This window comes from Lepisma saccharinum, chromosome 20 (assembly GCF_977018435.1).
Source record: "Lepisma saccharinum chromosome 20, izLepSacc3.1, whole genome shotgun sequence".
Classification (NCBI taxonomy): Eukaryota; Metazoa; Arthropoda; class Insecta; order Zygentoma; family Lepismatidae; genus Lepisma; species Lepisma saccharinum.
The window spans coordinates 8,860,730-8,877,535 of NC_139248.1; the positions used below are offsets into that span (position 1 = coordinate 8,860,730).

The following is a 16,806-nucleotide window of genomic DNA, read 5'->3' on the forward strand; positions in this document are numbered from 1 at the left end:
CTTGAAGGAAAAAAAATATAACTGATTTGACAGTCCCAGTACAGTTTCTTATCGCAGAAATTCCGTAACTACAGTATCAGGAAATTGCAGACATTTGGTCTGCAGTCCCATCTAGTGTGTGAAATTATGTAATTTTCTTCCCATCCATATCCTGTACTATACGTCTTGAATTCAGGAGAATAAAATAAGTCCGAAGAAATTTTTATGATCATAAACTAAATGGAATTAAGAAAAACAACACAAATTCATATCTGAATTATTTAGGCAAATGTGTATGATTTTATTAATCATTCAATAAAATCTTGGAAAATTTTCAGGTTTCAAGTGGAGTATTGGCAGGTGTTTTGGATGTACTGCCGGACAAGATACAAGCTGAAGACATGGATTCAATCAATTCTCCAATCGTGTACAGTTTCCTCAGTGGAATGCCCTCTTCATACAGAGATTACTTTGAGATCAACAAGCAGACAGGAAGCGTGAGGCAAATAAGGCCCGTGGACACAAACATCGCCAAGAAGTTTGAACTTATTATCAAGGTAAGCACCTAATAACTTACAGCACATTAATTGATCTTGGCTACAGGACAAGTGCAGGTTTGAGTCTCCTGGGGAAAGCATAACAAATTTTCCTGAGATTTCGGCCTGTGTATGGGACCGGTGGCCACCTGCCATAGTGAGGAAATTGGGGAGCTATGATTGAGTACCTGGTCACAGAAAATCTACAACAATGATTGGGGTTCATCGTGCTGACCACACGTCACCCCATAACTGGTAGAAACCAATTTAATGTATGTTGAAAGAAGAGTTTAAACCAAAAGCAGAATTATACAATGAAATTTCCTTTTTCGTTATTGTTAGAAATTTGTTACTAACCTTTAGTGGCTGGACAGAAAAAGGTCTTCCACCAGCTGGAAACTAGTTGAATCATGGCTGGGCAAAGGACTTTCCAAGACCACATGACAAGTAAATCGCTAATTTTTGATTCTCAAAAACTACACATGACGTTTCAGTTCTGACTATTTGGATCATTTGCACACATATGAAGGTATGACATACTTGAATTACGAAACAATATATTCATTGTTACTATTATTAACAAGTGAAGCTCAAAAATGGCCTTTGTTCCTTCCGAGTATTATGGGATAGATCTTATAATATGGCCTATAAACCCTCAGCCACTGTTTTCTATGATATATTTCCACTTTTAAATGTAATAATGAAAACAAAATAACACTTTTAACAAAGTGTGACAATTAGGGGTTCAGGGGCAAAGGTCCAATTTTCAAAATTTACTGAAAATTTAGACTTTCAAAAATGTTGTGTAATTTTAGTTTTCTTTTTAAATTGGGGGATGAGCATGAAATATCCTCAAAGAGTGGTCCTTTGTCGTGCTTCTCTCCACATTTTGTCCATCCAGCATCCATAGGGCCAACACTAGCAAAATTCCAGAAATTGTTTTTATAAGCTGGGACACACACAAGTCTCCATCCACTAAAGGTTAAAAGCGATTTCTGATTGTTAGATTTAAGTATTGGATTCACTGTTGTGTATTTGAGTTATAATTAATTACAAGAATTAGTTTGAAAATTGAAGATTTATCATTAATTATAACATGAACGGGAAGGTTTTTTTAAATCTTAGTGTAGTTTAAATATTTCTTCCATATTTCAGGCAGAGGAAGTTTCCGAGACTAAGCGGTTTGCAACAGCAAAACTAGTAATTATTGTTAAAGCAGTGGATGCAAACCCACCACAAATAAAAGCCACTTCCATGGCTGGATCTGTGGATGAAAATGCCCCAATCGGAACGAAAGTAGTGGATGCAGACGGAAAGCCAATTAAGCTTACGATTACAGATTCTGACCTGGTGAGTATGCTGCTTCTAATTAATGGAAATATTTACATTTTCAATAATTTGCATCGTCATTTGAGGAAGCCCTATGCATTGTTTGTTCGTGTTAGAAACAGGGTTTCATCCAAAATTTTTCATTTGGAGGTTGGCTGTAAATTGACATTTGGGGGGCATAAGGGTAAATTTAGAGCCAAAATAAGTGTGTATTCAGGGTAAAGGAGGTTAGTAGTTTTTTTTTCTGGATATGACTTTGAATTTTATTGCAGTGCATTTATGGCTCAACTACAGCTTCTGCTAACAATCACTGCTCCCACTGTAAGTGCCTGCTACTACTATTAGAGCCACAAACACTTTTGACAGAGTATGATAACTACAACACAGAAGCATCCGTGACTGTACAAGTAGCACCAGTACTATTTCTATCAGTATATGTACTATTACTGTTGCTTCCAGCTGATCCAACCTATAATAGCCATGCTGCTTTCTACAATTAGCACAATTCCTAATTCTACTTCCAGTAGTGCATCTTCAGCTCCAATTACTACCAATGCTAAAATCCACTACCTGAAGCATGCATTTGCAGCTCCAATTACTACCACTACTAAAATCTACCACTTGGAGCATGCATTTGCAGCTCCCATTAATACCACAACTAAAATCTACCACCTGGAGCATGCATTTGCAGCACCAATTACTACCACTGCTAAAATCTACCACCTGGAGCATGCATTTGCAGCACAAATTACTACCACAAGTAAAATCTACCACCTGGAGCATGCATTTGCAGCACCAATTAGTACCACAAATAAAATCTACCACCTGGAGCATGCATTTGAAGCTCCCATTACTACCTCTGCTAAACTCTACCACCTGGGGTGTGCTTTTGCAGCTCCCATTACTACCTCTGCTAAAATCTACCACCTTTAGCATGCATTTGCAGCTCCCATTACTACCACTGCTAAAATCTACCACCTGGAGCATGCATTTGCAGCTCCCAACTCTCATTAGTACCACTGCTAAAATCTATTACCTGGAGCATGCATTTGCACCTCCCATTACTACCACTGCTAAAATCTACCACCTGGAGCATGCATTTGCAGCTCCCATTACTACCACTGCTAAAATCTACAACCTGGAGCATGCATTTGCAGCTCCCATTACTAGCACTCCTAAAATCTACCACCTGGAGCGTGCATTTGCAGCTCCCATTACTACCACTGCTAAAATCTACCACCTGGAGCATGCATTTGCAGCTCCCATCTCTCATTAGTACCACTGCTAAAATCTATTACCTGGAGCATCCATTTGCAGCTCTAATTACTACCACTGCTAAAATCTACCACCTGGAGCATGCATTTGCATCTCCCATTACAACCACTGCTAAAATCTACCACCTGGAGCATGCATTTGCAGCTCCCACTACTGCCACTGCTAAAATCTACCACCTTTAGCATGCATTTGCAGCTCCCATTACTACCGCTGCTAAAATCTACCACCTGGAGTATGCATTTGCAGCTCCCAACTCTCATTAGTACAATTGCTAAAATCTATTACCTGGAGCATGCATTTGCAACTCTAATTACTACCACTGCTAAAATCTACCACCTGGAGCATGCATTTGCAGCTCCCATTACAACCACTGCTAAAATCTACCACCTGGAGCATGCATTTGCAGCTCCCATTACTGCCACTGCTAAAATCTACCACACGGAGCATGCATATGCAGCTCCCATTACTACCACTGCTAAAATCTACCACCTGGAGTGTGCATTTGCAGCTCCCGTTACTACCACTGCTAAAATCTACCACCTGGAGCATGCATTTGCAGCTCTCGTTACTACCACTGCTAAAATCTACCACCTGGAGCATGCATTTGCAGCTCCCTTTACTACCACTGCTAAAATCTACCACCTGGAGCATGCATTTGCAGCTCCCATTACTACCACTGCTAAAATCTACCACCTGGAGCATGCATTTGCAGCTCCCATTACTACCACTGCTAGAATCTACCACCTGGAGCATGCATTTGCAGCTCCCATTACTACCACTGCTAGAATCTACCACCTGGAGCATGCATTTGCAGCTCCCATTACTACCACTGCTAAAATCTACCACCTGGAGCATCCATTTGCAGCTCCCATTACTACCACTGCTAAAATCTACCACCTGGAGCATGCATTTGCAGCTCCCATTACTACCACTGCTAAAATCTACCACCTGGAGCATGCATTTGCAGCTCCCATTACTACCACTGCTAAAATCTACCACATGTAGCATGCATTTGCAGCTCCCATTACTACCACTGCTAAGATCTACCACCTGGAGCATGCATTTTCAGCTCCTATTACTACCACTGCTAAAATCTACCACCTGGAGCATGCATTTTCAGCTCCCATTTCTCATTACTACCACTGCTAAAATGTACCACCTGGAGCATGCATTTGCAGCTCCCATTATTACCACTGCTAAAATCTATTACCTGGAACATGCATTTGCAGCTCCCATTACTACCACTGCTAAAATCTACCACCTGGAGCATGCATTTGCTGCTCCTATTACTACCACTGCTAAAATCTATTACCTGGAACATGCATTTGCAGCCCCCTTTCCTACAACTGCTAATATTTACCACCTGGAGCACGTATTTGAAGCTCCCACTACTACCAATGCTAAAATCTATTATCTGTAGCACAATTGTTGCTTCTATTATTACAAGTTCTAAATCTGTTCATGCTATAATTGTCATTGCTAAATTTGCAGCACAATCAGTACTCCTATTGAATGTACCTTTAGCACATGCTAGTGCTTGTACAAAACAGTAGCAGGAATTCTAACAGCACAATATGAGTCAAGATAACTTCATTCATACAAACTGGTGGTTTTTAATTATCATAATTATTTTGAATATATAGATAAGACATTATTGGTGTGCATTACTAACTACTTTAAGCATTAATATATGTACCTTATTGTTTTCTTCTGTGTATATTCATGTTTGAATGGATGTTCTTCAGTTAACTATGTTTGTACCATTGCAGGGACCTAACGATCCAAAGCCCAGCTACTCATATGAATTAACGACAAACTTCTTCCGAATAGACTCTGATGGTACCCTGGTGGTTAATGAAGAAAATTTAGATCGTGATCCTCCAAGTCCAGGAAAATTCAGGTTTCAGGTAAGATAATAATTCTTGTATTAATTCCATGTACAACTTGTCTCTACCATGGAAACATGTGATGAATTAAGAAATTTAACTATCTGGGGATCATTGTTGTGTGTAATTGATATCATACTGTATTGTTACATTAAGAAAATGTCCACGTGTGTTTAAAACACAATCAGTTTTCCTCAGATGGATATTTTACTGTATTTTAAGCCCCAGTTACTTAATAGCAACTTGGAATCAAATTGTCATGGGTTATATTCTTGGTATAGCTCTTTTTTAGTTTTCTTTAATGGTCCAATGAAATTAACTTTCTGAATACCCCTTGTAGAGCATATGATTGCTGTTCTCATTGCATGCACCATATAACCATTCTCTATGCATATGGGCATTATATTTTGAGAAGATGGTGCTATTTAATATTGTTGTTATTTAGCAACAATTTCTTGTCACTTTAGGCTAATTGCAATGATGAGGGTGAGTGATGACTAGATGAAATTTGATGAAGGGACAGTGACAAAGACTGGGACTTAAACGTGGGACCTTCAGTGTTGAAATCAAAAGTAGACCATACTATACTTTGCCAACAAATTATTTCATATAATTAGTATCCAACATATGTTACAATTCTGCACATTACAGACATTAGAGAAGAGAGAATGATGAAGAATATATGTGAAGTGGAAGTAAATTGTATTAGTGAGGTTTTATCCACACAAAGGAAATAAAATAATTGTTTAACTTTAAATTCCGGGTGCCAAATGTTTGTTTTCACTCTTCACTCCAATAATTTATTCACACACTCCCAAATTGCCTTCACCTTTCTCCTAGAATCTCATACAATGGCATAATTTAGGATCATTTTGTGTAGGTTTGCAGTAAAGCATATTTTTCCCTATTCAATTTTATTAATAATAACGTAAATGAATTACTAACTTTATCTGTGAGACTTAAGTAATTTCAGTGGTCCTTGCCATCAAGTGGATGTTGTTATTACAAAACCACGTCTTTTATTTCACAAATATAAATTTTATTTACAGGTTGTTGCAAGGGAAGTTGGGGGAACAGCTGCAAGCGCTCCTGTGTCGCTGACCGTCACTCTGAACGACGTTAATGACAACACACCCTATATACCAATGGTTCCCCCAATCACTGTACAGGCAGGAGAAAGCAGAAGACGAGTTGTTCAGGTAAACGACATGTGCTATTCAAAAAGAATGTTAGTGTCTCATGATTTTGAGGAGGCGCTGTGTATTCAAACATATGGATCGAGTTTCAAAGTTTTATTTTGTACCTCACAGAATGATGGTAAGGAGGAGTTTTGTGTGCTCAAATCAATGTCAAAAGCCTGTCTGTCATAATAGGAAAGGGAATGATTTGTGCTTTGGACTATGCTTTGTAGAAGGGGCTGATAATACAGAGTTTTCCCCAGGAGATGGTAGTTTTTGCTGTTTTTCAAAAAATCATAGAAAATATGTATACAGATATATAATATGTTAAATTTTATATAAATGTTCTCACATTTATGACTTTTTTTCTCTATAACATTTTTCTGAAAGTAAAAAAAATATATAACTGCATAAAAGTTACTGAAAATATATTTTCAATAGGTAATGGTAATATAAAATTAATTAATTAAAATAACCTATAATCTTCCCATTAGGATCAAAATCGCCACTAACTGTGAAATCCGAAGTGGTATCATTGTAAATAATTTCCACGATGTGGATATACGTAGTTTACTTTCTCGTGGTAGACAAGGTTTAGCATTAAGAGGCCATACTGCAGGGGTAAAACATTTGGTGGTTGGAGACAACTGTTCCTCCCGTGGCCTTTGAGAGATTAGATTCATTTGCTAAGGATGGGGAATTTGCATCAAGAATAAGGGTTTCTTTACATGCACTATCCCCCCCCCCCCCCCCCCCGTCACTGATTTTGAGAGCAAACATTAGAAATGGTGATAAACATACTTTGCATTCTTTACAAGTATTTCTCCGAAGCCTTTTAGGATCAAAAATTAGTACCAGCATACCTAATTTTTCACATTTGAAGAGTACATGGGAATACCTGATAAGTCCAATTTTGTCGATTTGCTTTTGTCGATGGCATTTAATAGCTCCATCAGTTAGTTCTGTATGTTGTAACTGTACAGACGAAAAACTCGGTAAGCCCAGAGAAAGGTGAAAGTTTAAAACTAGCATACATTTAAAAAGTAACAAATCTTGAAAGCTTGAATTTGCTCTCTTGTAAAGTTTGCTAAAATTAGGGTGGGTGTTTCAGCACCTAGGGCTATTTACACCCTTCTATATGTTCGGGGAAATCCCCTTATCTAAATTATACGCCAAGCTAAAAGGAAAAATAAATAAAAAGAGTGAATGGGAATAAAACCGTAGGCAATCTCTCTTGTAAAGAGAGAAAAATGTAACTTATCACACTTTTCATCCAGACTCTTCATTTGTTAATAAAAATCACATCCAGTCAATGTTTAATTCCTGTTGCCAAAAAATTTAGCAGAGACATTTTTGATCCAGAAGTCTCGCCTAATTTCTAAATTTCAATTAATTCGAGTCAGCATATCACTGTATTAAGGTCATATCTTGAGATAATTGTTTGAGGAATGAAAGCATTCTTATTGTTCAACTGATAGTACATTGATTAAAGTACTTACCTACTGCCGACGACCCACTGCAGTCATGATATGATTGTACTTCTCTGAAAATAATAAAAAAATATTCATTAGCATCACATTATTAATATGGGTAAATATTTTGTTAGTGCATGCACACACACATGTTTAGATTCAAAGATTCATTCCAACATAGACAAATACATTCCCGAATTTTACATTTTTCTGTATTTTAGGCAGTTCTCAGACTGAAGCGACAAGTGACATTGTTTGGATTGGTTTAAATTAGTTCGCTTTTCTGCCACTTTCGGCTAATCGCGATGATGAAGTTGAGATGATATTATAAAACTGTTGAAGGGACACCCAGACCCATTCTAGGATTCAAAACTGAGACCCCTGGCATCATAGCATGCTGTGCTAACCACTCTGCCACATAGATTGGCTGCAGAGACAAGTGACACGTGGGTTTCAACACTGAAGTTGGGCTTCCCCTGTCAGTTAGAAAGTGCATATGCAATCAATAGACCAAGGCAACACGATGCAAAAAAGTGCCACCTGTCGTCTGTGAGTTCAGTCTGAAAGCTACCTTAAGTTCATTTCTGACAGTTCCATGAAAAATATATCATCGAAGTTCCAATTGCAAAGAAACAGCTGATAGTTTTTAAAATAATGTTCAGAAATTATTGGGGATTATGGCACTCTGAGAAGGAAGCATTGATCTTCATGGGAAAACAATTGCTCGTCTTTTTTTAAAACCATTGTTCAGAGATACTGTCCATAGTTAATGAAGTAAGGTCTGCTTATGGCGAATAAGGACCCAGCACACTAACATTTACTTTAGGACTGTGCAGACACATGAGTCTCGCATCTCTTGCTGTGGAGCTTTAACAGATTTTGAGTAAGTGTTCTTAGATGGTTATGTGAGAAGACATCTCAAATCAAGATACCAGGAAAGCTAAAATCCCTACTTTAGACCTTGAGTTTATAGCTCAGCAGTAGGAATGTGCACTTGCACAGTCCAATGAGTCACGAACTAAATTTCCAGACAGAAGCTATCATATCATCAGTGGTGTGTCCAAGGGGAGGGGAGGGGTGTTGGTGGGGGTCGTAACACCCCCTTTGGCCCAGTATTCCTAAAAGCAACAACATCAAAGGAAGGAAGACACGGAAAAATGAGGGCTCACTACTGAAAAAGCATACATACCTCCCCTACCTTTTCAAAAACACTTCCATATTGCCATATGAGAGTCAGAGGAACGTAACTCCCCAAAATGTGGTTTTTAGTTTTGTTTAAATAAATAAACTCCTCTGAAGATCTCTACTTGGAGTCAGATCGACATATCCTCACTTCTAATCATTAGCAATAAGAGTCATGTGCAGGCCCGTACCCAGGAGATGGGCCAGGGGGGCCATGCCACCCCCTCGAACCCTGAAATATTTAAATGTGAACCTATAAAAAACTACGAAAATAACATCGTCGATTTTTTGAAATTTGTAAAAATTTCAATTTTGTTCTTGCATAAATGAATGTGTTTCTTGTTTAGAAGTGTCCAGTCTGCAATATTGGGTAGTTTGTTTTAAAATCATTGATGCAAGGTTACCAGACTTTTGATTCACCGATTTAGTCAGAACATTGCGTTACTTTTAATTCCTGTTAACTCACATTTAGACATGTTATTTATTGTAATAATAATTGCTAGTATGTATACACACACATACAGGTCTGGCCCCTCCCTCAAAAAAATCCTGGGTACAGGCCTGGTCACGTGTATCTAATTTACTGACACCTTTTAAGAATCAGGTATATTCCTAAGAATACATTATTTCCCCTCTCCTGTAAGTCTGATAAATTGGAGTTACATCCCTCTGGTTCTCATACAACTATACAGTGCCAGTATTGCCAACTTAACACATCAACCTCCTATTTGAAAACCATCAGTTTTTCTTTTGTCTCACCCTGTACTTGTTAACAAAAGGGACAATGTTGACGAATACTGATGTTTCAGGTCATGGCCAGCGATCGGGATTTTGGAGACAATGCAGAGATCAGATACAGCATCTACCATGTATCAAACAATGGACGGCAGAAGTTCAAGATCGACCCAATCACAGGCACCATAGAAACAGCCGGGAAACTAAATGCAGGGGAGCAGTACAGCATAACAGTGCAGGTAGGCACACTAAAAATTTCCACTCGTTTTGATTTAGGCTATTTACGGCCATGCTGCACAATGTTGTTTCATTGAAATAACACCCTTTGGAGGCGGTGGTGTCATGGTCCGAGAAGGTATCTTTTTACAAGGACGTAGAGTTGGTTCTTGTAGAGAATGGGTCAATGGCAGCTCGCAGGTATATTACAGAATGTGTGGCAGATCATGTAGTACCATATGCACCATTCATAGGCCCGGACTTTGTTTTTATGCATAATAATGCGCGTCCTCACATTGCGAATATTGTCACGGAGTACTTGGACGAAGTTGCGATTATGCGATTAGAATGGCCACCACAAAGTCCGGACCTAAATCCAATAGAGCACGTCTGGAATCAACTGAAACGACATATCAGAGACTGCGCAATAGTTCCAGAAACAATTGAAGAGCTAAGACGTGCTATTCAAGAAGAATGGGAGCAATTGGACCAAGAAGTGATTGCCAACCTTATTCGAAGCATGCCACGGCGGTTACAAGCTGTAATTGATGCCCTGGGAGGTAACACCCGTTACTAGACAGCTTATATACCCCACCGTTTTTTTTTGTCCAGCAGTATATTACCTTACCCGGTTTCCAGGAAAAGAGTTGTTATTTCTAAGGGGTTATTACTTAAATGTGAACAGATTTTCAACCACTCCTGACCCCAAAATGCAAATATTCAATTAAAATTGTACTTTGACCATGTTTTAATGGCTCTCACAGCAAAATTGCATGTAATATTAACTAACTTATTTTAATGGGTTGACTTCTTGTGCTTCAACTGATACCCCATGGATCCATATACACCCAAAGATAGATCAACTTAATACAACAGCTGCTTGCTGAAAAATTATGAGTACTTCATACATAAAACTTTATTTATTAACAGTGGGCATCCCTCCGATTTTGACCACTGATTACCACCAAAATTATCAAACCACAGGACCATGCATCGGCCTAATATCTCACTAGGGCCAGTACTTTGTCCAGGACCTCGCATGGTTTTCCTGACTACTGAAGCTTCGCTGACCAGGTATATGTAATTGGCAATAGCAGCCTTAAATTTTGTACCACTGATGACATGCTGTACATTGCTTTCAAAGAGAATCACAACGCAGTGACCGGAATAAGTGCAACAAACATATTTTTCGTCCAATTTCCTTCAAAATTTTAACTTTTTAAAACATTTTTTCACAGTTCTTAGTAGCATGGTTGTTTCTTTGAGAAGCATTCCTGGGATAGTAGGTTCGAGAATTGACTATAATGCTTCTGTACATTCAAGTAAATATGATCTACTATTAAGCAATTTTTGTATGCTAGATCCTCATAACCTTTGCAAAGAAGAAGTGACACCCCCTGAAAGTGTTTCTACAATTCACTAATTGACTGTAAGTAACAAATTATAAATAAATATTTTTCCAATATTTTTTTCTACAGGCTACTGATCGAGGTGGAAAATCGTCTCAGGTTATTGTTGAGGTAACTGTAATACCAGGGCCGAACACGAGGGGTCCAGTTTTCCCTCAGTCCACGTATGAAGTGCAAGTCAGCGAAGGAGCTTCCATAAACTCGACAGTTGCAACTATTACAGTAAGTACAAGAGCCACAGATTGTTCTTTATGCAATTAGAAATACTGTAATCAATCATGTGCATTAAATCTAGGAAATTCTTGACAAAGTCTGAGAATTTCTGGGAAAGATCATTCCTTTTATGTTAAAATGGTTTTAAGGTATTCAAAATTCTCCAAACTCAAACAGTAAGTGTGTGTAATGTAAACTGTTGCCATGTAAATTTCTAATTTGTGTCTCTCTTACGTATGAATTTCAAAATAATTATGTAATTTGTTAATGATTGATTTGGTGTTTTAAGTCCACTTTATGCACAGTAAGGCTAATCGGGACTGGACCTACAGTTTAAAGTGCGATCAGAACCACGATGTGCCTCCACCGGGTATCGAACCTGGGATTCCTTGATTACAAGGCAATGATGCAACCACTGTGCCATCGGGGAGGCCTGTAATTTGTTAAGATATATGTTTCAGTAATTTCTTATTTTGCCTAGAGAAATTTAAAATGTAGAAAATTTGAACAAAACGGTGAACAAAGTGTTAATACAGTTGACCTTGTACGAGGACCCATAATAATAAATAATCTTTATATTGAGAATTTCAATAATCTTATTCCAACATCAGTATTTGCAGTCCTAGTCACAATTCTTACCTTTGTTACAATGATTCCTAGATTTTGGGAAGAGGTAAAAAGATAAGGTAAAGTTCCCCATGCATATAGCACCATGCCATGAAGGGGATATGGTGACAAGTTTTATCACACAATCTTGGTTAGGTATCCATAGGCACTGTGACAACAATATCATCATAACAATAGATCAATTATCATATGTATCAATCCACTTCTATTGTTGAGCAGTTTACCATTCTTGATAAAATAAGGTCAAATACTAGAAAACTATATCCAACTTTTTGGATCAAATAACAATGGCAGGGGTGGTGGGGTGGAATGTATGTTTTATATAATATAGTGTTACTTTTAATATATAAAATTTGGAGCAACCCTAATGTTGAAGCACTAACATGTTTTATGAAAGGTATGTATTTGTCTGCGTATGTAGAATTAGTAGGAAAAAAATTGTGTTTTAGTTTCCTACAGTTAGTATTATGTTCCTTAAAGGTCATAGTTATTCTTTGTTTTCTTCGCTGGGATAAAACTAAAAATATATAGGTACTCGAAGTCAAGTTAGTCAACATCAAGTGAACATAAAGTTTCATAATATGAGTGAAAGTAGAAAACCTTTCATTATGTTGCAATTAATTTACATATTCAAAGATATCTTGTTAAGCAGTACAGCCAAAGGCAAAGATGATGGTAGGCAAATTGTCCATCACTATTTATATTCTTTTTTACTCTACATCCTGTGTTGTTTTAAGGAATGGAATTTTGTTAAGGCAAAGTAGATGTTCTCCTTTGCTTGTTGGTGTGTTCTCATTTTAATTCACAATCCTCATATTGAGGAAAACAGATTGAATGAAAATGATGGTAGACATTTCACCTACTATAGTTTTTGCTGTTAAGTGTAGAGCGGGATGCATAAGTATTACCAAGCATATTCTCTTTGTTTTATGAAATGGGAACTTCAAGAATTGATTCAAAATTCCAAACAAGCTGCTGACAACTTCTGCACTAGCATACATAAATATACAATCCTTAAAAACACATAGAATGCAAGAGAGAAAAGTTGAAAATCGTCATGGACAATTTGCCAAGCAATACTTGTTCATTCCACTGCATTATAGGAGTAAACACTCTCAACATTGAGCTTCTTCAGTATAAGCAAAGTGGATTGATTTAAATGAGGTTGATTTAAATCGCATTTTAAACCAGATGATTTTTCTTTTAAATCGCTGATTTAAATCACTTTAAATAAATGACTTACAGAATATTGTACACAAGAATTTTGTAGATACCAGAATCACTTTTGCTGAAAGCACATTCATCTTGTAATCATTTAACCCCTTCCCTGTGTTGGGCGTAATATTACGCCCGTGAACATCTTTGACTGAAGTAACCTGTGTTGAACGGAATAATATGTTTTTGTTGGTGAAACATATGATTTGCTATTGAAGAAACAATGACCTATTTATTTAGTCATGATTTTCAGTGCCAACAAAGAAGAAGAAGAAGTAGTAGTTCAGAGGAAAGTAAACTGTTTTTGTGTTAAGCTGACAAAGTGCGGCAATTAGGGGAGGAGCAGTTGCCCCCCAACGTTTTGACACTTTTGCTCCCACACTATACTAAATATTATCTACAAAGGGAAATATACTGTCTTTGCCCCCCCCCCCCAATTTTGGCACCTTGCTACCCGGTTTTGGAACACAATCGCTGCCACAGGTATCTAATAGTATTGCCAAACAGGATTGCAAAATATTTTTTCCCTCACACCTATTCAAGATATTGTAATGAAACTTGGCGGACACATTATGTATAGACCATAGCATTTTTCAAGGTAGATTATAATCGGGTACCTATATCCAGGGCCGGTCGAGAGGGCCCCAAAGTTACCAAAAGGGATTTTTCGGAGGGAAATTTCCCAAATTATCTCCGATTTCCCCTTCCTCATACTTGATGTACACATGCGTGGTACCATTTGAAAGCCTGTTCTATTCTGATGAGATAGACGTATGAACCACGATACTTGGATGAATTGTGCTGAAGCAGTAGCTACTTAAAAATATTACTACGCAAACTCAGAAAAAAAATACACAGAGCGGGAAAGCATTTTGTCAGAAAATTACACAGGGAAGGTGTTAATGGTGTTCATTAGGCTCTAAGGAAGGAAAAGAAAGGAAACAAAATGTATGTGTTGATGAGGTGAAGCTCATAGGAAAGGAAATGCAATATGAAAACTGTAAACACACTTAAATTTATCTTGATTTAAAATTCAATAATTTTTGTAGGTAAAGATAGCAAATATTTTGTGTAGAAAATTATGCAATTTCTAATTGTGTTAAACCACAAATAGTGTCATTGTCATTAAACTGTAAATAAACATGGCACTGATATTTTGCAAACTATCATTAACAAAAAACACCAAAATTCAGCTACAAAGGCTATGAAAAATATTTTAAGTTACAATTATAGAGTACTTTCATAATGTTCTATAATTACTGAAAGAAAAGTTACTGAAATTAGTAGAGTTTCATTAAGACACTCAACAAACATTTTCATAGTAGGTTCACCAGAATTTACATACAAGGGTCGTTCAAGGTTGACCAGGACTTTTATTTCTGCAGAGGAAATAGGTAGCAGAAGAAACACCAAACTATGTCAGTTTTTCAAAGTATTCTCCGTGCGCGCCGAGGCACCGTTGCCATCGTTCTGGCAGCTCCCAAATTGCCTTTGGCATAGAAAGAACTTGGTTGTTGTCGTAGCCACTGGAGGACATCGCTCCGCAGTGCTTCGTCTGTCTTGAATTTCTTCCCTCCCAGATGGTCTTTAAGGGGTGCAAACAAATGATAATCACTGCGGGCTAAATCCGGACTGTAGGGGGGATGGGGCAGAACTTCCCAGCGCATGTCGGCCAGAGTTGTTGTTGTCACATTGGCCGTGTGAGGGCGGGCATTGTCATGGAGAAGAATGACATTTCCAGACAACATCCCAGGTCTTTTCTTGCGAATGGATTTCATACAGCACCACTCAACAATGTGGAGTAATACTGGGCATTAATCGTGCTCCCTTTGTCCAGAAAATCCACATGGATAACGCCCTTCATGTCCCAGAAGACACTTGCCATGATCTTTCCAGCGGACGGCTGCGTTTTGCTTTTCTTGGGGGGCGGGGAACCTTTATGCCGCCACTCCATGCTGCGTCTTTTGGTCTCTGGGGTTGAATTGTGCAACCATGTTTCATCACACGTGATGATGGATTGCAACAATTCATCACCTTCTGCTCGAAACCGATTCAGAAGCTGTTCACAGACCGTCCTGCGTGTCCACTTCTGATCGAATGTCAGCTGGCGGGGAACCCACCTTGCACAGATTTTGCGGAAGCGTAAGTGGTCGTGAATGATTGTCTCAACACTCCCGACACTGATATTCACCTCGGCAGCAATATCCTGCACTGTTACTCGACGGTTCTCAAGAATCATTTGCTCAACACGTGCGATATTCACTGGTGTGACTGCAGTCGGGCGAATGTGTCCATGCGCTTCATTTGTCACCAGCTCCCGTCCTTCGCGAAACTGCTCACCCCATTCGTACACTCTTGTCTGCGACATCGTTTGTTCACCATACTGTGCTTGCAATCGTCTGAAAATCTCAGGTGGTTTCACTTTCTCCTTCACGAGAAATTTGATTACACACCGCTGCTCCACAGCCACAGACACACTGCTTGCTGCCATGTTCGCTGCAACTGCTGCGCATGCGCGAAATATGTCATGCCGGGTGCTAGTTACTCGCGAAGGAATACATTACGTCACCCGCACGTTTCATCATGATCCGGCTATTCATCGATTTTTTACGTACGAAAATCCTGGTCAACCTTGAACGACCCTTGTATATATATTTACATTTAAATTTAAATTTGCTTTAATCAAACTGTTCAAATATTTTACAGGGCCTTTTATTAGAGAAAGCTTTCTTAAAAAAACATATACAGTATGTACGGTGCCAAAAACCATACAAGCAATTTTTAACTTTTTTTTTTTAAAAAAATAATAATAATTGATTTAAATAAAAAAATAATCAAAAATGATTTTTTAATAAACATCATGATTGTTATCACCCTGGGTACAAAAAACTTTTGATCAGATAAAATGATTCAAGTTAGAAAAAATATACATTGACAAGTTGATGACATCACTGCAGAAGTTTGTTCTGGAAGGTGTAAGGTGTGTGCGTGTGTATAAAATAAAGAAATAGCATGGACCTTAGTTCAGGTTTGCATGATGAAATCCAAAATCTATGAAAAATTATGAGGTAAGTTCTTACTTTTCCAACTAATTTGATTCTTCTTACTCTGCAGGCTGAGGATCCGGAACAAGACCCCGTGACTTATTCAATTGTATCAGGCAATGATTTGAGGCAGTTTGCAATAGGATCCAAGACAGGAATAATAACTGTTATAAGGAAACTTGATAGAGAGGATCTGACACGATATCAACTGGTAAGTGTGAATTAGAGACTTTAGTATTATAATAGTTAATACCAGTGTTTGGAAAGTTAGTTTTTAAAACAGAGTTACAGTGAAAGTTATATGGCTCAAAAGTTACTACATGATATGTACTTTCTATCGAAATTTTCTTGCAAACAAATTACTAGCAAACACTGATCATTAATTCTAATAAAGCAAATACAGGGTGTCTGGGCTAGAGGTATACAAAAATACACACATATATTTTAGCATCTGTAAATTTAATTAACTTTCTTGTCCTGGTTATGCACAAAGTAACTCGGAAGGTTTTT

General features: G+C 38.0%; 1 protein-coding gene across 1 annotated transcript in view; it reads left to right on the forward strand.

Moving 5' to 3' along the window:
* Cad99C (cadherin 99C) overlaps positions 1 to 16,806 on the forward strand; it is a 187,935-nt gene that overhangs the window by 131,176 nt on the left and 39,953 nt on the right. Inside the window, exons 8-14 of the mRNA XM_083142085.1 lie at positions 318 to 536; positions 1,671 to 1,865; positions 4,889 to 5,026; positions 6,055 to 6,204; positions 9,647 to 9,811; positions 11,267 to 11,419; positions 16,367 to 16,507. Of these exons, the coding sequence (XP_082998211.1) occupies positions 318 to 536; positions 1,671 to 1,865; positions 4,889 to 5,026; positions 6,055 to 6,204; positions 9,647 to 9,811; positions 11,267 to 11,419; positions 16,367 to 16,507 (1,161 nt within the window). The remainder of the gene's footprint in view (positions 1 to 317; positions 537 to 1,670; positions 1,866 to 4,888; positions 5,027 to 6,054; positions 6,205 to 9,646; positions 9,812 to 11,266; positions 11,420 to 16,366; positions 16,508 to 16,806) is intronic.